This window comes from Artemia sp. Qi Xiang Cuo, chromosome 4 (genome assembly GCF_049724085.1).
Source record: "Artemia sp. Qi Xiang Cuo chromosome 4, ASM4972408v1, whole genome shotgun sequence".
NCBI classification, from domain to species: domain Eukaryota; kingdom Metazoa; phylum Arthropoda; class Branchiopoda; order Anostraca; family Artemiidae; genus Artemia; species Artemia sp. Qi Xiang Cuo.
Window position 1 is genome coordinate 51,465,222 of NC_142797.1, and position 25,262 is coordinate 51,490,483.

The window sequence follows — 25,262 nt, forward strand, 5'->3', positions numbered from 1 at the left end:
AAGTTTTTGTGTGAGAAAGTTTTTTGTGTGTGTGTGTGTGTAAGTTTTTGTGTGAGTGTGTGTGTGTAAGTTTTGTGTGTGTAAGTTTTGGCGTGTGTGTGTAAGTTTTCGTTTTTGTTTGTGTAAGTTTTGTGTGTGTGTGTGTGTGTGTGTGTGTGTAAGTTTTTGTGTGTGTGTGTGTGAGTTTTTTGTGTTCATGTGTAAGTTTTTTTTTTGTGTGTGTGTGTGTAAGTTTTTGTGTGTGTGTAATTTTTGAAGTGTGTGTGTGAGTTTTCGGGTGTTTGTGTGTGTGTGTAGTTTGTGTGTGTGTGTGTGTGTAAGTTTTTGTGTGCATGTAAGTTTTTGTGTGCTTGTAAGTTTTCGTGTGCATGTGTAAGTTTTTGTGTGTGTGTGTGTGTGTAATTTTGTGTTTGTGTGTGTATGTTTTTGCATCTGTGTGTAAGTTTTAATGTGTGTGTGTAAGTTTTCGTTTGCATATGTAAGTTTTTGTGTGTGTAAGTTTTGGAGTGTGTGTGTAAGTTTTCGTATTTGTGTGTGTAAGTTTTGTGTGTGTGTGTGTGTGTGTGTGTGTGTGTGTGTAAGTTTTTGTTCGTGTGTGTGTGAGTTTTTTTGGTGTTCTTGTGTTAGTTTTTGTGTGTGTGTGTGTGTGTTTTAGTTTTTGTGTGTGTGTAAGTTTTGGCATGTGTGTGTGAGTTTTCTTATGTTTGTGTGTGTAAGTTTTGTGTGTGTGTGTGTGTAAGTTTTTGTGTGCATGTAAGTTTTTGTGTGCATGTTAGTTTTGGTGTGCTTGTGTAAGTTTTTGTGTGTGTGTGTGTGTGTGTGTCAGTTTTTGTTTGTGTTAGTTTTTTAGTGTGTGTGTGAGTTTTAGTGTGTGTGTGTGTTTGTGTATGTTTTTGTGTGTGTGTGTGTGAGTTTTTTGTGTTCATGTGTAAGTTTTGTGTGTGTGTGTGTGTGTGTGTGTATGTTTTTCTGTTTGTGTTAGTTTTTGCGTGTGTGTGTGAGTTTTCGTGTGTGTGTGTGTGTGTAAGTTTTGTGTGTGTGTGTGTAAGTTTTTGTGTGCATGTAAGTTTTTGTGTGCATGTAAGTTTTCGTGTGCTTGTGAAAGTTTTTGTGTGTGTGTGTGTGTGTGTAAGTTTTTGTGTGTGTGTGTGTGTCAGTTTTGGTGTGTGTGTGTAAGTTTTGGCGTGTGTGTGTAAGTTTTCATGTGTGTGTGTGTGTAAGTTTTTGTGTGTGTGTGTAAGTTTTTGTGCGTGTGTGTAAGTTTTTGTGTGTGTGTAAGTTTTTGTGTGCATGTAAGTTTTTGTGTGATTGTAAGTTTTTGCGTGTGGGTCTAAGTTTTTTTGTGTGTGTGTGTGTAAGTTTTTGTGTGTCTAAGATTTTGTGTGTGGATGTCAGTTTTTTGTGTGTGTGTGTATAAGTTTGTGTGTGTGTGTGTGTGTGTGTGTGTGTTATTTTGTGTGTTTTTTATTTTTTGCGTGTGTGTTTTAGTTTTCGTGTGTTTGTGTGTTTTTTTTTTTTGTGTGTGTGTGTGTGTGTGTGTAAGTTTTTGTGCGTGTGTGAGTGAGTTTTTTTGTGTTCATGTGTTAGTTTGTGTGTGTGTGTGTGTGTGTAAGTTTTTGTGTGTGTGTAAGTTTTGGCGTGTGTGTGTGAGTTGTCGTGTGTGTGTGTGTGTTAGTTTTGTGTGTGTGTGTGTGTGTTAGTTTTTGTTTGATTGTAAGTTTTTGTGTTGTTTTATGTTTTAGTTTTCATGTGTTATTGTTTGTGTGTGTGTGTGTGTGTGTGTATGTTTGTGTGTGTCTGTGTGTGAGTTTTGGCGTGTGTGTGTAAGTTTTCGTGTGTGTGTGTAAGTTTTCGTGTGTGTGTGTAAGTTTTTTTGTGTGTGTGTAAGTTTTTGTGTGTGTGTAAGTTTTTGTGTGCATGTATGGGGACCGGGGGAGGGCCTTTGGGGCCCAGAGAGGGCGTTTGGGGATCCGGGGCCCTTGAGGATTGGGTGGTCTTTTGGGAGCCCAGTGGACCTTTGGGGACCGAGGGAGGACCTTTGGGGGCTCGGGGGACCCTTGGGGGCCGGTTGGCCCTTTGGGAGCCCGGGGGATCTTTGAGGACCAGGGGAGGGCCTTTGGGGGTCTGAGGAGGGCGTTTGGGGGATAACATTTCGAAATTTTTACTTTTTAGTTTACTTTTTGCGGCGCATCCCTGCGGCGCATCCCTGCGGCGCATCCCTGCGGCGCATCCCTGCGGCGCCTCCCTGCGGGGCCTCCCCTGCGGTACTCCCCCCGACCCGCGGCGCATCCCCCTTTGGCGCAGCCCCAGGCGGTGCTTTCCGGGCCCATGGCAGTTCTCGGTCCGGGGGGACCTGTGCGGACGGGGGGTGGACCTTTGGGGTCCGGGGGGCCCGTTGGGGGTCCGGGGGCCCGTTGTGGACCAGGGGAGGGCCTTTGCGGGTCTGTGGAGCGCGTTTGGGGTCCGGGGGACCTTTGGGGGGGGGGGGGCCCTTTGCGGCCCTGGGGTGGGCCTTTGAGGGTCGGAGGCGGGCGTTTGGGGGGCTGGGGCTCTTTGGGAGCTTGGGGGACCTTTGCGGACCGAGCGCTTCCTTGGGGGTTGGGGTGGTGGGGATCGGAACCCTTTGGGGTTGGGGTAGAGGACCTCACGACACTGTTCAAATGAAACTTGTGTATTATAACGACCACAGAGTTTCACCCTCAAATCCTCTTCTAAAACCTTTCCTAAAATCTTCTTTTAAAATGTCTCTAACTGTTTCGTCGAAATAATTCCATAACCTGTCTAAAACAGTTTCGCCCAAATAATCCCTAAACGTAATTTCAGCGTGTTTCTTTTGTTTTTGGCATCTCTACGCTAACGCATTTCAAATTATTTGGAAACCTGATTCCCGCGCTAAAACAATTCATCGCTAAGATGTTTCTTGGAGAATTGTTTCCATGGCAATGTTTATTAATATCCTTTGGAGTTCGACCAAAAGAGCTGTTTCCGAGGCAAAGACATTAATGACTTGGATCTATTCCTGGAGAATCGTTTCTAGGCGAAAATTTTTAAAGTCTGACAGATGATGTCATTGGTTGATTGATCTGTCAAGAAAGGGGAATTAATTTGTTGTTTCTAAGGGGAATTATTGATTCACGATAGGTGAATTGAGGTCGAAAGCACAGGTGTTCCAAATTCCTGGACGGCATAGCATTCGCTGAGAGCGTGCACTTACAACAACAACAAAATCGACCTTGGAAAAAGAGGTCATTGACCCCATTAACAACGTGTTCTCCCTAGGGACTCTATGCCCATATATGGTGTGCTGTTCGGAGTTATAGGGTCATTTCTACTAATGGTATTGGCTATTTTTTAACCTATTGAAATAAAATGATTCTGAAACTCATTACAAATCGTAAAACCGTCTGCAGCTATGGCCTCATTTACTATCACTTCAGATGGTAGTATATTAGGACTCTGACCTATAACGTCACGGATTATTTGCCAGGTCTTCAATGGGTTTCCTTCAGTTTCTTTAAATTTCAAGCCACAATACGTATTCTTTTAAGCCTCACGGAGAAGATTATTCAAACCATTACGAAAAACACGGTATTGTTCTATATACGACGGTATACGAGTACCAAACGTGGCTGTTGAAATAACACGAGGCTGTAGACTAAGCCTTGAATGGGATGATATGTATGCTAGATATGTGATATCATTGAGCAAATTTAAAATGGAGGAGCAATTATGTTAGATGATGATTTTCTAGAGCTGTCTATTCAAAGGAAGGTATTTTCTCAGGGAATGCTTATCGATATAATGAAAACTGATTCTCCGTCATTAGACTATTGCATGAAGCTTCTGCGTCACGGAACAACGGCATTCACACAATTTATTGACATATTAATCACGACACGGCAAAATGATATTGTGGATATGCTTTTAAACACTAGTTTAGAAATTTAGGACTTTTTTTCACGAGAAAGATGGTGTTCAAGGATGATTTACTCCTCTCTCTCTCTCTCTCTATCCCACCCAATTTGTTGATCGTAACTCAGTTTAAATTTGGCGATGAGAGTGTCAACACATGAAAAAAATGTTCCATACATGTCCACTATGCATGTATACACGCGGCAGTTGCTCATCATGTGAGAATTGTACAATGATTGATGAGTATGATGAAAAGTGCAGATTATGCAACCCGTGTAAATTTCATAGAGGATATGCTGTACAAATTAAAGGTTGTAATTCCTGTCTTGAAGGGGTGTGTGACTCTCATCCTAGAGGGCACCTAAGCTTGAATTGCCACTATGATAAATGTAATCAGTGGGAGAATACATATTCTGGTATGATTGGAAAGAATACTAAGCGTGATTTTAGTTTATTGCTAAGAGACTGGTATCGTTGTGGTTTTAGATTTTTCTGGGAGGAAGAGCCGGGTCAGCGATTCAACTGTTGGAACAACAAAATAATTTGGTTTCTACGTCATCGTTGTGAAGACAATGGCTACTATAATTATAAGCCCACTGATTTGTATTTGGCTGTGACGGAATGTGATTCGCCACTTGAGGACACTGTTTATGACATTGCTTCAAATAAGGAAATTGAAACATGTGAATTCTACAAAATGAATGAGAATAGTATCATTGACTATACAAAGAGATATGACAAGCGTGAATTCACACTCTAATGTAGAAAATGCGACCCTGATTTTGCAACACATCAGGATCAGTATACTGTGAATTCAGATAATCTACCTGCATTAGTTATTCTCGACAAATACCTATACCTAGTAGAAGATGAAATCTAAAGAGTATTAAAAGTCGTTTTTATCATGTTCATACAATTTTCATTTATTAATAAACAATTACACATACATTTTTAGAACATTTTATTCGTAAGGCACTAAAATCAATATTAAACACGCTTGTAAATATATTTTCCACTAGAAAGTCGTTCAATCAAGGTAAGTCAACGTAAATGTTGAGAAACGGCTTGTAGGTATAGCCAGGACATCTGAACATGAAAAAGAGTAGAGCATGAAAGCCACATGTCTTAGTCGTTAAATCCTGTACTCTCCTTCCATTTTGAATGATATTTTTTCAATTGCTCTCAACAAAGTTGCTGATGTATGGAGTATAGAATTTACATGAAAGGTCAAGAGGATCAAAAAATTCATCATTCTTCCATGTTTGAAGAATGTAAAACCAATGACCAGTCTTAAAAGTTGATGGACTTCTATTAACAATGTTAGGGTATTGTTAACAATTGGAATTTTTATAATGAAGTCCGATGGTATGCAATAGGACTTGTACTGGGACATGTATGGATCCATACTAAATACGTTGATTATTTGGTTTGTATTCATGGTGCTAGGTCTAGTAGAACACTGCCGTCGGGTGTGATTTCCCATTAGGTTTCAAATTGACTCAATGATGTTAGCGTGATACTCTCAGTATAAGCATCGGCAAATGTGCACTCTAAACGTACATTCCCTGTTCGTACTATGCTCACATCCTGGGTTTCCGACAAGTCCAAAACAATTACGCCATGATTTTTTGAAAACATTGAATCGGTTATTCCATTTTCAAATAGTTGGGAGTCATGATCTAGGGATTGCATGGTCAACTCGTACAGAGTTCTATAGGATTTTTTGTCAAAGGATAGAGTGTACAGTGGAATATCGTTCACTTTGCACACAAGGCTAGATAGACCGAAAAAATTAAAATCGTGGGGGATGCTGTCCAGGATCCAACGGCACTGCTACTCTTTACAAGGGTCCAAGTGAGTTTTGATGGGATTTCTCCAATGATAAATGATGAATCGGTATAACTACGAGCGCCGGTGGCAATGTGACGTTGATTAGTGATTGTACGTGAGACGATAAGTTAAATGTTGGTGTCAGTGTATCTTAGCTTTTAACCAGCCAATGTAAATGAACTCACGACCTATTATTTTTGAATATGGAGAATAGTCAAAGGGACTATAACATTGGACTCGGGTTCGGATGCAAGTATCTCTCTCGAAAAAAAATTCAAGGGGGCCAGTTGCAACTTTATGTCAATCTTGACATCGAGGTGTAACCATTGGGATATATTGAATATCTTATTATTTAATTTTCCAACTAAATGATACTCCTGGGTCACTGCAGTAGTCAAATCACCGTCAGTATAAACACCTGATCGATATTCATAGCCCAATGACTGTCCTCTCAACTCCTTATATGCCTTTGGTGTCATCATCATAAATTGTATGTAGCTTGCATAGTTGGATAAGTTATTGCTAGTGCTCACCAATGTTCCATTAATAAATACATTAATTTGTTTGAACAGGTTGTGTAGAATAAAGTTTTCGTAGGAGAGACCTTTGGCAGAATTTTGAGTTGTATTATCTGACTTTTTCTTCACTGCAACATTTAAATCAATAAATGTTGATGACAAATCAATGAAATAGTCTTCATTGGAAAATATTTTATAAAGTGTATATTTTCCGAGAGGGGTTGCTGGGGGTGAAATTGTTCATAGTAGCCATACTTGACACTGACATCAACATTTTCAGCATTGAACAGATTCAATGAGGAACTGATTGATGGATGTGATTCCTTGTGAGGGATATAAGTCATCTTAAGAAAAGAAATCCTTCTTTGATCTAACGATCTTTTTCTTTTTCTGCTTATTGGTCTTCGTCGTTTTATTCCTCGAAGTCCTTGTTGTTGTCCTTCGCTTCCCGCCTGGGTAGAGACTAATGAGTGAATGACGCGCACGCATCCTTTTCAACCCCTTCACATTTTGCTGAGATTTTCATTGCTCACCAACGGCTCTTGCTGAAGGTCTAGTATTTTCCTTAACACTCTCCTTGAAATTCTTACCCGACCCCCAGCCCTGTAGTGTTGAGGCAGCAAAATTTGATGCAGCAGGTACAAGATATTTTCTGGCAAGGGGTATTGCAGAACGAAATAACCTAGCAAACCAGCTACCAAGACCATAGCCAGACATTGTAGTACACCCCTTGTAGTAGTCTAATCCATTGCCTGATTGACGTGGACTCAGAGCACCAACATAGCAATTAATACCGGGACAGACAAATGTCCATTGTCCATTGTTCATTTTAGGAGGCGGTGTCGCCAACAATGGGTCAAAAATGACATGTAATCACTGCTAAGCCTTTTGTTATTGCTAGAGGATCACCCAATTCACTTCTTAGTGCTAACTGACAGAGTTCCAAATACGAAGTGTTTACAGGAACATACTGAAGATGCTTTATATTATTGCGATGAACAAGTTCATGAGTTGTTTTTCGTTCAAGAAAACGTAGGAGGGGAACATTTGAATTACCAACTCTCGATGTTTCCACAAAGGATGCATAGAGAAATATGCAAGAGTCCGAGGCGAAACCAGGTGGATAATCAGCAAAAATAACTTGATCCATCCCGTAAACAGTGCCAGTGTTTATCCCATTGATTATATTCTGTTTAAAGCCAAGAATGTCTCTCAAATTATAATTGAGATGAATTATTTCAGTGTCAACAGGGGAGGTAATGTAAATCCTTTACTGTTCCAATGAATAATTAAAATGGAACATTCCATTCCTAGGACATGAGATTTTTCTATCGATTGTACGACACAAATCGGTCATACAATAATATTCAATATATTTTAATATCACGTGTGAATATTCGCTAGATATAAGTGCTTCAACCCATTCATAGCCGACAAAGAGTGACCACTCGAATGATATAACTTTTATATCATACACACGATTCTTTTTCAGGATGTCATTCATAGGTATTTTTGAGAATACAATCGACAAGAGCCACTTCATACTTTCCATCATCGAATTTGATGGCGGGGGAGAGTTTCGTCCAAAAAGCACTTGTTTTATTCATGTCATTGTAGAGAGGATCAGAAACGTTGGACATAAATGATACATAGAAATCATTGGGCATTGTCAATATCTTCAACACTGATCCAAGAATCAAAATCAGAGTTGTATCCTGGCCACTGAACAAGTAACTGTTTCCTACCCCTGTGAGTACGAGTATTTAATATCTTTTCAATTTGATAGATTTCACTATTATTTTTAGCTTTTTGTAGTTCATAGTCATAAAAGCCGCCGAGAATTTCTTCATCTTTGGTATCGCGCAAACGATAAGTTATGGGTTTAGTGTCTAGGATTTTTGCCACTTTTAAAAAGTTCTGTGGACACCAAGTAATTACCCTTTTTAAACATATTAGTTGTTCTTTTACTTTCAACAGTATCACCAACATCGAATTTATTGTTCTTCTTGACACTTTTTTCATTGGAATATTGTTTAAGAAAGGTGTCAATTGTATCATGATCAGAATGATGAACTTCCGTTGGGGTTGAATTGGACAATAATCGATGAGGTCGTTGATTATAAATCAACAATATCTTGAAATTAAAAGTCGAATAGTTCTTATCAATCGTTCGGCCAATGCAGCCTTTTTAGGTTTATGACTATGATATAGCAATGTATTATATTTTGCTAGTACTTTTGCAACATGGGGATTAAAAAATTCACTACCACGATCCGTTTGAATTTTTTATACGAATCCTGTTCGAGAATACTTTCAACGGCCTGAGCAACTTCAACACCTCTCTTCGAGCACAATGGAATGGCATATGCATAGCGACTAAAACACTGATTGCATGTAGAATGTAATTGTACGGTGTATTGTGACGTCTTTGAATCTCATCTAGAGTTAAGAGATCTGCTTGCATTATATGCAATGAAAAAAGGCTTTAGTTTTTCGATGAGCGAAGTGCATCAAGATGCACTTCGCCGAGTGGACAAACAAAAGCCCTATCGTGCGAAGGCCAGTGGTATTGATCACAAAAAATAACCATCTCTTCAAGATTCTTCTTCTTCTGCTGCTGCTGCTGTAACACAACTAAATAAGGAGGAATTGGATTCAATTGTGTCGAGCATTGGAAATTTAATGCCCCGCTAATATCGTGAACAAAGTAAACGACTCATAACATATCTCATGGAAAGCGGTCAAGATCAAATTCAAGTTGATAGCAATGGGAAGGGGATTATAATTAAGGGCAAGAGCTACAATCTATTTGATATAATCTATGATATGGTTACAAATCGTAAAGGACTATTATCATTAGACGCTCATCTATACAACTTTCTAAATACATTAAACTTCCCAAAAGCCTTATTAGCAATAGGATTATTCTAAAAAAACTAAATGAATATGCACCCTCAACACCATTAAAATATGAACAGAGAAGAAGAAGAAGAAGAAGAAGATTTTAAATCAATCCTGGAAAATACTAGCACACCTAGTGGAAACTTGACAATGGTGAGGAGGAGTAGCACACCACTGATAGCTAGACAAAAGCGAAGACGTATCAAGTCAACGTCTACACAACCACCGCCAACCACTAGTATACAAAAGGGTACCGGACGTTACACTACGTGTTTACGTTCAAAATGGTTGAAGTTCAGAAACATGTTTATGAAAATATTGGTGAATTGGGAAGTTTAAGTTCCCCCACCACTCTTTCCAAAGTCACTGGTGTTCGCACTAAAAGTGTACTGGACTATCTACAAGATGAATCAAATTACACTCTGCCTAGAAAGCATAGGCGTCGTGGTAATCATTATCGATAAACTAAAGCCTTTTTCCCATTGCATATAATGCAAGCAGATCTCTTAACTCTAGATGAGATTCATATGCGTCACAATTCACCCTAAAAATATATTCCAATTGGAATCAGTGTCTATAGTCACTATGCATATGCCATTCCATTGCGCTCGAAGAGAGGTGTTGAAGTTGCTCAGGCCGTTGAAAGTATTCTCGAACAGGATTCGTTTAAAAAAAAATTCAAACGGATCGTGGTAGTGAATTTGTTAATCCCCATGTTGCAAAAGTACTAGCGAAATATAATACATTGCTCTATCATAGTCTTAGTCCTATAAAGGCCGAATCGTCAGAACGATTGATAAGAAGTATCCGACTTCTAATTTAAAGATATTATAAATTGAAAAATGCACCTGCTTTTATTCATGATTTAGATAAAATAACGTTTATTTATAATCAACGTCCCCATCGATCATTGTTCAACTCAACCCCAACAGAAGTTCGTCATTCTGATCATGATACAATTGACACCTTTCTTAAACATTATTCCAATGAAACGATTGTCAAGAAGAAAAAATTTAATGTTGGTGATACTGTTCGAATTAATAGAACAACTAATGTTTTTGAAAAGGGTAATTACTTATGGTCCACAGAACTTTTTAAAAGTGGCAAAAATCCTAGACACTAAACCCATAACTTATCGTTTGCGCGATACCAAAGATGAAGAAGTTCTCGGCGGCTTTTATGACTAAGAACTACAAAAAGTTAAAAATAATAGTGAAATCTATGAAATTGAAAAGATATTAAAGACTCGTACTCACAGTGGTACGAAACAGTTACTTGTTCGGTGGCTAGGATACAACTCTGATTTTGATTCTTGGATCAGTGCCGAAGATACTGACAATGCCCAATGATTTCTATGTAACATTTATGTCCAACGTTTCCGATCCTCTCTACAATGAGTTGATTAAAATAAGTGATTTTTGGACAAAACTCTCCCCCACCATCAAATTCGATGACGGAAAGTATGAAGTTGCTCTTGTCAATTGTACTCTGAAAGATACCTATGATATCCTGAAAAAGGATCGTGTGTATGATATAAAAGTTATTCCAGTTGACTGGACACTCTTTGTCGAGTATGAATGGGTTGAAGCACTTAAATCTAGCGAATATTCACATGTAAAATTGTATTATATTGAATATTATGGTATGACAGATTTGCGTCGTACAATCAATAGAAAAATCTGATATCGTAGGAATGGTACATTCCATTGTAATTATTCAATGGAAAACGATAGGATTTACATTACCTCACCTGTTGACACTGAAATAATTCATCTCAATGATAATCTGAGAGACGTTCTTGGCTTTCAACAGAACAAGATCAATGGGAAAAACGCTGGCACTGTTTACGGGATGGATCAAGTTATTTTTGCTGATTATCCACCTGGTTTCGCCTCAGACTCTTGCTTATTTCTCTATGCATCCTTTGTGGAAACATCGAGAGTTGATAATTCAAATATCCCCCTCCTACGTGTTCTTGAACGAAAAACAACTCATGAACTTGTTCATCACTATAATATAAAGCATCTTCAGTATGTTTCTGTAAAAACTTCGTATTTGGAACTCTGTCAGTTAACACTAAGAAGTTAATTGGGTGATCCTCAAGCAGTAACAAAAGGCTTAGCAGTGATTACATGTCATTTTTGACCCATTGTTGGCAACACCTACTCCTAAAATGAACAATAGAAGAATTCCATTTGTCTGTCCCGATATCAATTGCTATGTTGGTGCTCTGAGTCCACGTCAAATAGACAATGGATTGGACTACTAAATGGGGCGTAATACAATGTCTGGCTATGGTCTTGGTAGCTGGTTTGCTAGGCTATTTCGTTCTGCACTACCCCTTGCCAGAAAATATCTTGTACCTACTGCATCAAATTTTGCTGCCTCAAAACTACAGGATTGGGGTCGGGTAAGAATTTCAAGGAGAGTGCTACGGAAAATATTAGATCTTCAGCAAGAGCCGTTGGTGAGAAATTAAAATCTCAGCAAACCGGGAAGGGACTGAAAATGGCATGGTCGTGTCATTCACTAATCAGTCTCTACCAAGTCGTGAAGTGATAGGATGTCAAAAGCGACATTGAGCAATAAAACGAAAAATACAAGCAAGAAGAAAAAGAAAAATATTGTTGGATCAAAGAAGAATTTATTCTCTTAAGATGACCTATCTCCCTCAAAAGGAATCACATCCGTCAATCAGTTCCTCATTGAATCTGTTCAATGCTAAAAATGTTGATGTCAGTGTCAAGTATGGCTACTATGAACAATTTCATCCCCAGAAACCCCTCTCGGAAAATATACACTTTCAAATATTTTCCAATGAAGACTATTTCACTGATTTGTCATCAACATTAATTGATTTAAATGTTGCAGTGAAGAAAAAGTCAGGTAATACAACTCCAACTGCTGCCAATGGTCTCTCCTACGCAAAACTGTATTCTACAGAACCTGTTCAAACAAATTACTGTATTTATTAATGGAACATTGGTGAGTACTAGCAATAACTTATCCAACCATGCAAGCTACATACAATTTATGATGATGACACCAAAGGCATATAAGGCGTTGAGAGGACAGTCATTGGGCTATGAATATCGATCAAGTGTTGATACTGACGGTGAGTTGCCTACTGCAGTGACCCAGGAGTATAATTTAGTTGGAAAATTAAATCATGAGATATTCAATATATCCCAATGGTTACCCCCCAATGTCAAGATTGACATAAAGTTGCAACTGGCCCCATCGAATTTCATTTTGCGGAAAACACTTTCTGCAGCATTTTATGCAAATGTCATGATCACATCGGCAATTCTCCACGTCCAAAAACAACAGGTTATGAGCTCTGTTGCATTGGCAGTGGAAAAGCTAAGATCCAATGGCAACGACATTAAACTTCTTGTCCTCCATACAATCACCAATCAACCGGCTCACCGTCACATTGCCACTGGGTCTCGTAGTTATACCGATTCATCATTTATCAATGGAGAAATCCCATCAAAACTAGCTTTGGCCTTTGTGAAGAGTGGCAGTGCCGTTGGATCCAGGACTGCATCCCCCAATGATTTTAATTTTTTCTATCTATCTAGCCTTGTTTGCAAAGTGAGTGGTATTCCACTGTACACTCTATCATTTGACAAAAAATCCAATAGAACTCTGTACGAGTTGACCATGCAGTCCCTAGATCATGACTCCCAACTATTTGAAAATGGAATAACCGATTCAATGTTTTCAAAAAACCATGGCGTAATTGTTTTGGACTTGTTGGGGACCCAGGATATGAGCATAGTACGAACAGGGAATGTACGTTTAGAGTGCACATTTGCCGATGCTTTGACAGAGAGTATCACGCTAATATCATTGAGTCAATTTGAAACCTATTGGGAAATCACACCCGACGGCAGTGTTCTACTAGATCTAGCACCATGAACACAAACCAAATAATCAACGTATTTAGTATGGATCCTTACATGTCCTATTGCATACCATCGGACTTCATTGAAAAATTCCAAGTGTTAACAATACCCTAATCATTGTTAATAGCAATCCATCGACTTTGAAGACAGGTCATTGGCTCTGCATCTTTCAAACAGCGAACAATATTGAATTTTTTTTATCCTCTTGGCTTATCGTATAAATTCTAAACTCCATACATCAGTTACTTTATTGAAAGCAATGGGAAACCTATTATTCAAAATCAAAGGAGAGTACAGGATTTAACGACTAAGACATGTGGCTATCATGCTCTACTCTTTTTCATGTTCAGCTGTCGTGGTTATACCTACAAACAGTTTCTCAACATTTACGTTGACTTACCTCGATTGAAGACTTTCTAGTGGAAAATATACCTACAAACTTTTTTAGTATTGACTTTAGTGCACTAATAATAAAATTTTCTAAAACTGTATGTGAATTTTTTTATTAATAAATGAAAAAAATGTATAAAAATGATAAAAACGACTTTTCTACTGTTAAGATTTCATCTTCTACTAAGTACAGATATTTGTCGATAACAACTAATTTAGGTAGATTACCTGACTTCACGGTATATTGATTCTAATGTACTACAATATCAGGGTCGCATTTTCTACAATAGTGTGAACTTCACTCTTGTCATATCTTTTTGTATAGTCAATTATACTATTCTCATTCATTTTGAAGAATTCACATGTTTCAATTTGCTTATTTGAAGCAATGTCATAAACAGTGTCCTCAAGTGGTGAATCACATTCCGTCACAGCCAAATACAAATCAGTTGGCTTATAATCATAGTAGTTATTGTCTTCACAACGATGACGTAGAAACCAAATTCTTTTGTTGTTCCAACAGTTGAATCGCTGACCCGGCTCCTCCTCCCAGAACAATCTAAAACGACGAAGATACCAATCTCTTAACAATAAACTAAAATCACGCTTAGGATTCTTTCCAATCATACCAGGATATGTATTATCCCTCTGATTAAATTTATCATAGTGACAATTCGAGTATAGGTGCCCTCTAGGATGAGAGTCACACACCTCTTCAAGAGAGGAATTACAACCTTTAATTTGTACAGCATATCCTCTATACAATTTACACGGGTTGCATAATCTGCAGTTTTCATCATACTCATCAATCATTGTACAATTCTCACATGATGACCACCTGCCCAGTGTGTACATGCATAGCGGACATGTATGGAACATTTTTTCATGTGTTGACACTCTCACTGCCAAAATGAAACTGAGCTACTATTAACAAATCGAGTGGGATAGAGAGAGAGAGAGAGGAGTAAATCATCCTGTAACACCATCTTTCTCATGAGAAAAAAGTCCTAAATTTCTAAACTAGTGTTTAAAAGCATATCCACAATATCATTTTGCTGTGTCGTGATTAATATGTCAATAAATTGTGTAAATGCCGTTGGTCTACAACGTAAAAGCTTCATGCAATAGTCTAATGACGGAGAACCAGTTTTTATTGTATCAACAAGCTTTCCCTGAGAAAATATCTTCCTTTGAATAGACAGTTCTAGAAAATCATCATCTAGAATCAAATGTTTTTCCATAAACACAAGATTCCCCAAGATTTGCTCTTTCTCAAATCTATCCATTTTTAGAGTCCTAACGCTATCACAAACACCTTCAGACTAACCAGATTTTTTTCTACTCTAAAAAAATACACGCTAGTCTACTTAGAAAGAAAACTATCTTTGACTTAGAAACAGTTTTATTGAACATAAGTACTACAATAATAATCACTGATTCAATTTGTTTTCATCAATATATTTCACTAGTGCATCTAATGCTGCCTGAAGTCTAATGCATCTAATGTGCATCTAATGCTGCCTGAGTGTGCATTTATATGCACAATATTCAGTTTCGCAGCAAAATATAATTGCTCCTCCATTTTAAATTTGCTCAATGATATCACATATGTAGCATACATATCATCCCATTCAAGGCTTAGTCTACAGCCTCGTGTTATTTCCAAAGCCACGTTTGGTACTCGTATATCTTTGCTGCTGCTGCTACCTGCTCCACCATCAACCGTTAATAGTGTAAATGCTCCACTCATTTTCTCTACTAATATCGTCTCAAATAAACTATTCTCTCTGAATTCAATTCTCTTACTAATATGAATTGGAATGAAAATCAATCCTTTTATTCGAATCCAATTACTAATCAAGTTATCGTATATGGAGTAACCTCCGCTCTCTCTGATTGGCCCTAAAAAATGGGTATTGCCTCAAAAACCAGTCTGCTTGCATTATACAATCTCAACTATAGTTTCAAAACATGTTTGATCACTTTGCTTGGAAAGGTACCAAGTAACATAAACCCTTAAAAGTATAACATAGGTGTGAGGGGGTACTTATTCTCTTTGAAAAGTTGTAGAGCCTTATGCAAATAGCACAATAAGGAACATAGTGCCATAGAATAGCATGGGAGGGAACATAGTGCTATAGAATTTAATAGATGCATTCTACTGCCGTATTTCCCGCCATTATTTAAAAAACAATCAAAAACTAAATAAGAAAAAACAAGTGTTTTTTTCATCTGAAAGTAAGAAGCAGCAATAAAACTTAAAACGAACAGAAATTATTACGCATATGAGGGGTTCTCCCTCCTCAATACCTTATTGTATAGGCTAAAATTTGGCTTTTTGTTCCAAATATTTAAGAGTGACTCCTGAAACGCAAGGGTCTATTAATTAGAATAATAAGCTTTTTTTAAAGTCCTAAAAAAAATTTAGCGTAAAGAGCGAGGTATTGAGGAGGGGTCAGCCCCCCTGACATAAATAATAATTTCGGTTTGTTTTAAGTTTTAATGTTGCTACGTACTTTCAGTTGAAGAAATTTGTTTTGTTTTTTTATTTAATCAACGTACCAGATTCACCAATTCATTGAGATAGAATATCAACAGAGTTTAACTATGATCAACATTAAGTCGAGATTATCGAATTTCATCATTCAACAATCAGATGTTTAGGCCTACTGTTTATGAATATGCTTCTTTTTCAATCACAAATAGATTCAGAGGCTAGAACTAACAATATAATAGTAGTCAACCCTCTGATACAGAAATTGGTAATAGTGTAAGAATCCCTGAGCCTATAAACCGTTTATTACCCCTTATACTCCCAATGGTGACTAATTTCGGTGTCTCCCAGTAGCCTATTGTATGAACCTACCAGATGAACTGGTTAAAAGCTCAAAAACCTCAATAAAAGTAAATTAGTAACTAGATGGGACGGAAAGTGGAAATCATTAAAAAACTTATGCTCCTGATGCATCTCTGTCTTAAAAAAGAAAACACTGGCAGTTAACGTGAAAGATTCAGAATTTTGATAAAGAGGGAGAGAATTTTAGCCATGGAAGAAGACAAATAAGCAAGATATTTCTCCAATTGTGGAAAAGTTGTCAATAACGACACCATCATACCTTAGGGTATGATGTTTTAAAAGAGTTTTACTAATCGAACATATTTTAAAACTAAAGGTTGCACTAATTCAAAAACGACATATTACTAAGGAACGACCAAATTATCCGCTGCTATCATATAAACTTATGCATGAGGCAGTTAACATTTTCTGTGTAGGCTATATTCTTCAAAAATCAAATAGGCAAATTCAGGTCAATATTTTAGCCTAGTTTTCTTATCAATAACCGAAACTTTCCTCCAGTTGAGTCTCCACATGGCTTGAACCTTACCCTAGGTAAAATTATCAATATTATTTTCATGAAAAATAAAAATATTCAGTTATTTTACCTTGTGGGAACAGGCCAAGTGTCTCTCAATCTATCTCACTTGGGGTCTTTTGACCTATTTAGCAGCTTATCTTTAATTTATGCAAGAGTATAAAGGTGATTTCCGCCCTTAGTATAAGGTGTATAAGGTATTCCAGCTTTCATTTTTATTTATATTTCTTAAAATATTGTTATTAAAATTGATAATAAATAAAATGATATTAATCAGGAAATATGTCAAGGAAAATAGTTCTCTTTTTTTTCCCTCTTTAATTGAATTTGCTCCACTTTTAACACGAAAAACTAAAGTGAAAAAACAAAACAAAAAGAAAGTGAAAAAAAACGCAATTTAAAGAAAATGACCTTTCCATTATATTATGTTGATTTTCGTTAGAAATGCTCCGAACAAAAGAATCTTATAAAGGTGTCTCTTGAGCTGAGTTTTTGTAGATTATTTATGTCTTCCTTTTCCAGGAATGCCCCCAAGGGCTTGTCCAAGAAGACACATTCAAGGAGATTTACTCAAAGTTTTTTCCCCATGGAGGTAAGTACGTTATCTAATTGCGGATCTCAACACAAATAGGGTTATTTAAGAAAGTTGACTCAATGGTTAGGAAGCTTTGTAATTAAATTAATAAAGATAAGCTGGTCTAAGTGCTGTAACTAATTTAATTTTTCCAGAATGTTAAAACTTGTCTTAGTGGATTAGTTTGACAGGATTAATAAGAGTGGTAGAACTTTCCAAATATTTTAATTATTTGAAGAAACAGAACTTGTTATTTTTTCAGTATTCAAAGCACAGTTTATAGAATTATCCAGTAAGTTTATCGCAGATCATTTCTGGTCTTCATTCTCGGTACGAACAAAAAGCTCCTTCCACTTATTTCTACATTAGCGGGTTAGTCTGTTTCCGTCAATCAATGAGAAATGGTTACAAAGTGCATTATTCGTAATAGCGGGTTTCCACTTGTTTCGTGTCCAAGAGAAATCTGACTTGTCTATCCGTGAAAAGAACTAATGCCGCTTATGTTTATATCTGCAAGAACGTTCTCTGGAGCACTCGCACCTTGGTCCGGGTTTTTATAATGGGTGAGATAGGGTATGATCATACTGCTAATTCTATAAACTGTGATTCAAAGTTACAGTACCTAAGGGAGTTCTTAGATATAAAAAATGGTAATTTTTATCAAGAAAAGAACTTCAGTTTACACTTTGAACAGTGTGTTTTCCAACAGCAATAGCAAAAAATAAGTCACTCACAATGGTGCTTCACAAATAAGAGCTACTATTGATTCTAAAGTTTACAAGAAATGGAAATGAAAATTCTTGTCCCATTGTTCATGTGTTGCCACGTAAGTGTGATTTATCTTGGTGAATTTGGGTGTTAGAGGCTAACTTTGGATGAAGAGAATTTAAGGTAAAAGAGTGGTTTTGGAGCCATAAAAGCGTTTTTATGAAATTTCACAATTTTGGTGTCAAGACTGAAAGCACAGGATGTTTGACCCTCAACTTCCCTTGTAATTTATGATTGTAAGACCATGAGACGGAGATCAGCGCCACCGGTAGGGACTATAAAATCCAGTGTTGTCTCCTTTACATTTACCTTACACCTCCGAAAAATAAAATATAAAAAAAAATTTTTTTCGCTATGAATAGGAACTTGCAGAAACATAAAAGTCAGAAGATGAAAAAAGGAGAAAAAACGGTGGTTGTAACCCCCCTAAGTAGCTCCAAATGAGGTGAGCACATTTTTGTGAAAAAAGTGGGCACAAGTTTTCCTAGAAATGGGCCCTAAGAATTGATGCTAAGAAAAACGGTCATAATTTTCAGATTTATTTGAAAATTTGATGCGTTTTTACTCAAGAGCTCAGATGTAATAGAAAATATTGTAAAAATTAGTTTGCCTGGAATAGGGGCCCAAAAAACATAAAACTCTTCAGACATTAGAACTTTTAATTTTACAAACACTATAGAAATATCTCGGTTCTGTTTATTTGAACCAGTTTTGTAGATAAATGTTGTGTTAACTGCTCGCTAAATGTTGTGTTAAAGATCGCGAATGCGTGTTTATTTGTTGTTGTTTTTTCCAGGGGTGATCGTATCAATCCAGTGGTCCTAGAATATTGTGAGAGGGCTCATTTGAACGGAAATTAGAAGTTCTAGTACCCTTTTTAAGCAACAAAAAAGTTGGAGGGCAACTAGGCCCCCTTCCATGCTCATTTTTTCCCCAAAGTCACCTGACCTAAATTTTGAGATAGGATTTTGTTCAGCATACTCGAAAATCTAATAAATATGTCTTTGAGGAATGATTTCATCCCCCTCAGTTCCCAGAGGAAGGGCTGCAAGTTGTGAACTTTGCCCACAGTTTACATATAGTAATGGTTATTGGGAATTATACAGACGTTTTCATGAGGGATTTCTTCTCGTGGGGGGGGGGGGGTCGGAGTGGGGGGTTACGTGGAAGAACAATTCTATGGAGGATGTTTTTATGGGGGGAAGCGACATTTCAATCAAGGGGGCACCGGATTTCCCAGCATTATTTAAAAAAAACGATCAGAAATTAAATTTTAAAAACAAGTTTTTTCAACTGAAAGTAAGGAGCAACATCAAAACTTAAAATGAAGAGAAATTATTACGTATTTGAGGGGGTTCTTCCTCTAGTCAATACCTCACTCTTTACGCTAAAGTTCGAACTTCGTTCGAATCACAAACTCCTGAATCACAAAGGTCGTTTAATTAAAATAGACAGCTCTTCTGAAAGTACTAAAAAAAACTTTAGCGTAAAGAGCGAGGTATTGACTAGGGGTCAAATCCCCTCATAAACGTAATAATTTCTGATCGTTTTAAGTTTTAATGCTTCTCCTTACTTTCAGTTGAAAAAACTTGTTTTGTTTTAATTTAATTACAATAAGTAACCAAGCAGTGGCGGATCCAGGGGGCGAGGGGGCGCCCGCCCCCCTAGCGTCGTCTAAAGTTGTGTAATTTACTTAATTAACTCAAGCTTGCGTTAATTGAACTTGCTCCTGACGCAAGTTTATCGAATCAACCTGTTTTGCGCCCCCCTAAAAAAATTTTTACCGAATCAACCTATCCCCCCCCCTAAAAAAATCCTGGGTCCGCCCCTGTAACCGAGTCAAACTTAAAGCGAGCAGATATTAACATCACTAGGGCTGATCACAACATATTTTGCACTTTACTGAAAAAAAACAACAAATGAATGTGGATTGACTGTCTAATATACAGATAGGCTATTGATTTTTATTCCTTTAAGTCTTAATAATTTTTTATTCATTAACGTTAGAAAAGTGAAACCAATTAAAATATATTTTGTTTTCAGTAAAGTGCAAATTATATTCTTGTTTTGTAGAATGCATGGGGGATGTCAGTCTACTCATGTTAATTTCTGCTCGTTTTGTGTTTGACCAAATTATTTATTGTAAATTCCGTCCGTTTTGGTTTTCATTTATATATTGATGGTGATGTGTGGTAGTTTTACGTTTGGAAGATTATTTGACTTTATTTCTGCTTATTTTTGTTTTCATGGAGCTCTTTACTATTCTTTTAAATACTTATTTTGCGGAGTTTTTTTTCTAAATTAATAAAGTATTAAAAGCCGCTACTCTAGCTATATACATTTCCTACGTACTATACGTACTATTTCCTACGATCTTTATTTTAATATAGTAAATTGAGAAAACAACAAAGTATCGTTACCATTTTTTATTGATAAACAATGAAGAAAACATATGCAGTTTCAGATGTGAATGCATTCATTTAGTATAGAATTCAATAACATTGTGTCAATGTATGAGTTTATCTTTAGTTTTTAGTAAATTAATACAGTAGTTGAAATACAGTAAAAAAATTTAAAAAAAGCAGATACGAAGGCTTTCATTTCAGAAAAATTACATCTGGTTTTGGAACTCAATATGTATCTATTTCCTTGTATTTCAAGTTAAGGATGAACAAAATGAGGGTAGGGAAGTGGTAGTTCCGCTCTACTACGGTGTAATTTTATCATTCTGCTCTTTGTGCACTTGTATAAAAAAAAAACTTGTTCCTTTTGTTTGGTTAATATCAAGAGATTGAAAGCCCTGAAACCCATATAGGCCGGTGGTATCTCTCTAAGAGCCCTGACCAAGCAAATCTGTCCCTATTTTCCCCATCATAAAATTCTTTTATATAATCGCTACGGATTATAATTCATAGCGCCTTTTGTCTCATACTTTAATGATTAATCACGACTTTGCACACCTCTGGCTGTTCTTTGGGTTTTGTTTTGTTTGTGTTTTTTTTTTTTTTTTTTTTTGCTGCTGTTCTTTGGTGTTGGATAATCATGTATGCTTTTAATCAAGTGTGTATTTCTAGTGGTATAAATAAAACACAGTTTGTTCCTACTTTATATTCTTCTAATATTTTGTCTGTCTTACTCTATTGCAGTTTTTCCTTTCTTTTTTTAGTTTTCCCTTTTTACTACTAATATTGCACTTTTGATATTTTTGATACCGTGATAATCAGTTTGTACTGTTCCTTTCTAGTTTCAACTATGTACGCTCATTTCGTATTCCGTGCTTTTGACACAAATAGTTCTGGAACCATCAGCTTTCGGGTAAGTTTAAGTTCGGCTACTAATTTTCTATTAGCTAGCCAACTACTACAATTTTCTTCTGTTTATTCTTTTGACCAATTTAAATTTTCAAATTATTAATGAAATCAATAAAAAAAAACGAGAACAAAATCTCAAGGAGTTCTAATACCTACATAGCGTTCGCTAAACTCTGAAGTTTGACTTTTTTCTTGAAAATTTGTGTGATACTTCCTACGTGAAAAGAAACTATACCGTCGTAAAAATGCTATTTTTAGTGTAACCAGAAACGTTCCGGGGGCATTGAAAAGAAATTTTTGATCATAAAACTAGGATTTTCCTCATAAGCCTGATAAAAGGGTTCACAGCCACAAATCTTAGTGATTTGAAATGCTTGGTATTCTTAACATGAGGACGTGTTTGCGTCTTAAATATCTTTTTTGGCTCTCTAACTTTTGTTCAAAGTTTTATATACATAAAGCAAACTAATGAATCAATAAGAATAACAAAACCGTCCCTAGCTTCAAACTTATCATATCCTCGACCCCGAGGAAATCACTGCTATTCTTGTTTTTTCTTTAGTGACCTTTTCAGGGTTCTGGATGAAATTTGTATTCAAGACTTACAGTTGTTTGCTTTTTGTTTTGTTTTTTTTATAATGACGCTGGTTGGCTTTTATTTTAAATTGGATTCAAACAAGATTTTAAATAAAAGGGGATCTTCGATTATTTATTGGCTTTTCGCCAACAAGCTAGAGTGTAAATTCATAATTTGGATTATAAATATGCCGATCCACTGCCAATCAAAATCAGAAAAATGCTGTTCCCCTGAGAACAAGGATCATGAGCTTATAATCTAGATTGTCATTTCAACTTTTTGGCTTGAAAAAAAATTATGAATTTAGGAAGGGGATTTTGACAGGTCGTGTAGTGGGTTGAAAAATCTTTCTGTGCTTCAGTTTATAATTCGAGAATCCAGTTTTTCGAACCAGTTTCATAAATTGCTTTGTTCCATGGATAATTCTGAGTTTTATTTCGTGAATATCGTTTTTAAGTGGGAAAAGTCCTAGTTTTTATTTTCACAGCTCAAAATTCCCTTGGTACGAGCCAGCCATTCGGAAACAAAGGTATAACGACAGAAAGGTTTTATGATCTTCTCCTTTAATCTTCTCCCGTGGTTACATCCACACTCATGAAAAAGTAAAAGCCATCAATTCGCTGGATAGCTTTCATGGCTCAATCAGACAGTGCTAAGAGAAAGAGTTTTCTTGTATATTTCATATGCACAGTTAAAGGTAGAATGTTGCTTAACCGGTCACTCGTAGAAGAATAACTCGACTCAGCAATTCTATGACTTTAGTTTTAGCTTAGTTTTGGCTGAAATTCCAAACAACTTTTATTTTTTAGAATAGCTAAAGGCGTTCCCAAAGCTAAACCGAAATTTTCCGCTGTCTTAATAATTTGCGTTCAATAGATTGAAGATTAAGTTCCACTTCATTAAAAGACACTAAATTCTATGTCATAGTACAAAGACGAATATGGTATTTTGATTTGGAAAAATTTATTAGGAGATGAAAAGAGGTTCAACAGCTTAAGGGGTGCTTTAGGTATGTTATTTTGTTTAAGAAACAAAAGACTGTTAAATCTGATTATTTTCAGAGAAAGAATAGGATTAAGGTGATGACAGTAGGTGGAGTTTCGGCCACAGTGGTTACCTTAGGCTCTGAATAAGAAAATATTTTTTTGTAAGCAGGAAATATAGAACCAAAATTATACACTGGGATCCAAGACGGTGGTGGATCCAGGGGGGAGGGGCAAGTGCCCCCTCGCTTAGTCTAAAGTAGTGTAATTTACTTAATTAACTCAAGTTTGCGTTAATTAAACTGGCTCCTAACGCAAGTTAATTGGATAAACCTATTTTATTCCCTCCCCCCTAAAAAAAATCCTGGATACCCGTGATCCAAGTAAGAGGCTTTTTCTGATTTTTAGTCGCCCCCCCTTCCCATAGCAAAATTCCTAACACCAGGATATTTGTTTTTGCCTTTTTGCTTCCGTTTCTTTGGCGTACAATAGGAACTAAGGTCAAACTTATGCCTTTTTTATGCTCTGTATCTGATCTTTCCTTTGTAAAAAGGAGAGGTATGATTTTTTAAGGTCCCTTGTCATTAGCCTGATTAATGGGTGGGCTAGCAAAATTCCTTCATCCACACCTGATGACCAGCTAAAATTAGTATTTAGCGTGTTCGTGTTCTATTAAACCTGTGTTGGGGCTACATTCTTGCCATTCGCATTAGAGCAGCTTCTTAAGCCTCAATTGATTTTTATATATATTACTAGCTAGAGTTTTGTTTTTTATAAAGGGAGATTCTACTCCTTTTCGATACATTATAGAGCCTTTTATGCGAAAAGCTATTGCCATATGAGTTTTTAGGTTCGGCAAAATTTAGATTTCTTACGCAAAAAATAGACTTTGAATTTGGACTGCGGATCTAGAGGGCTATTGAGTGCGTTTAAAAATCTTTCTGCTCCACAATTTAGATTTCTGTCCGGGGATGGTAGGATGGGTTTGAGTATCTTTCTGTTCAACAGGCAGATTTAGATTGCTAGCCAAGTAAATTTCCGTAATATTCGGAAAAAAATTGTTCTGGCTAAAACGGGCATTTTTTTTTAATTCCTCTTCTTTTCCCGCAAAAGGACTCTATAGGCTATTCCCCACTTGAAAAAAATTCATACGTTTACCTTTGTAAGCACTTCATCATTTTTCTAATTTTTTTTTTTTTAAATTAAAGTTGAGACATCTAGAGGATACATATGTGGCTAAAAAGTTGATTAAATATTCTGCGAAGTTAACTAATAATGACTTTTTTATAACCCTTACACAATTTTTAATCCCTTCTTTTCTTTAAGAAATTTAACATATAAAATTGATTCTTCCATTTGTAATATGCCTTAGTTGAGGTGAAAATTTCAACTGTAGAACCGAGCAACAAAAATTTTCGATTTTAGTTTTTAAACGGTCTAAATTCACCAAAAATATTCTGAATTTTACATCAAGGGGATTTTACTTCATCGTTATCGAATCTAAACAAATTGAGCTGAAAATTTTCAAAGGGTGTTTTCGGACCATGGACTTTACTTAACTACAGTAGTAGTATGTTACCTTATACTTTGCTGGGGCCCCCGTACCAAACAGGTTTTTCTGGTAGTCCTATTCTACAGGTCATTACACCTTTCAAAGAGACGGGTTTTCTATTGTGACATTGATTTTTTGGAGGTCAAACTCATGGATACATGTTTATTTATTTTATTTTTTTTTAACTGGTATTTTTTCAATGAAGTCCATAGCACTTTGCAGAAACCCGTGAATGTAGGACTGAAAGTCCAATTCCTAATCAAGTTAGTGTGACCGCCATTTTTGATCTGGTTAAGTGGGTATAATCTGGTTTGGTTTGTTATTGCGAAAGGATTACTCAATTTACATCTTAGTTTTAACTGGGCAATGACTAAAGGAACATTTGAAGGTGGAGAAAAAAAAGGGGTAATTAGCGATTGGATAATTTTAACAAGAAATGACCGAAAAGTGTTTTAGAGGAGATGGAATGAATGTGTACTGTATAATACACAAGTGATGATTTGCACAGTGTTGTCAATTTTAAATAGTTTAGAAATAAAAAAAATTAACATGAAATGGCTGAAAAGTGTTTTGAGGGAGTTGAGTTGCACGAGGGTTGACTTGCACGAGGGTTCAGTTACATACGGAATCAGTTACACGGGGATTAGTTAAATGGGGTCGA

At 36.5% G+C, this 25,262-nt stretch overlaps 1 protein-coding gene across 1 annotated transcript in view; it reads left to right on the plus strand.

The window, feature by feature from the left end:
• LOC148953214 (A-type potassium channel modulatory protein KCNIP1-like) overlaps positions 1-25,262 on the plus strand; it is a 95,574-nt gene that overhangs the window by 14,860 nt on the left and 55,452 nt on the right. Inside the window, exons 2-3 of the mRNA XM_089087577.1 lie at positions 17,359-17,428; positions 21,423-21,493. Of these exons, the coding sequence (XP_088943703.1) occupies positions 21,431-21,493 (63 nt within the window). The 5' untranslated portion in view covers positions 17,359-17,428; positions 21,423-21,430. The remainder of the gene's footprint in view (positions 1-17,358; positions 17,429-21,422; positions 21,494-25,262) is intronic.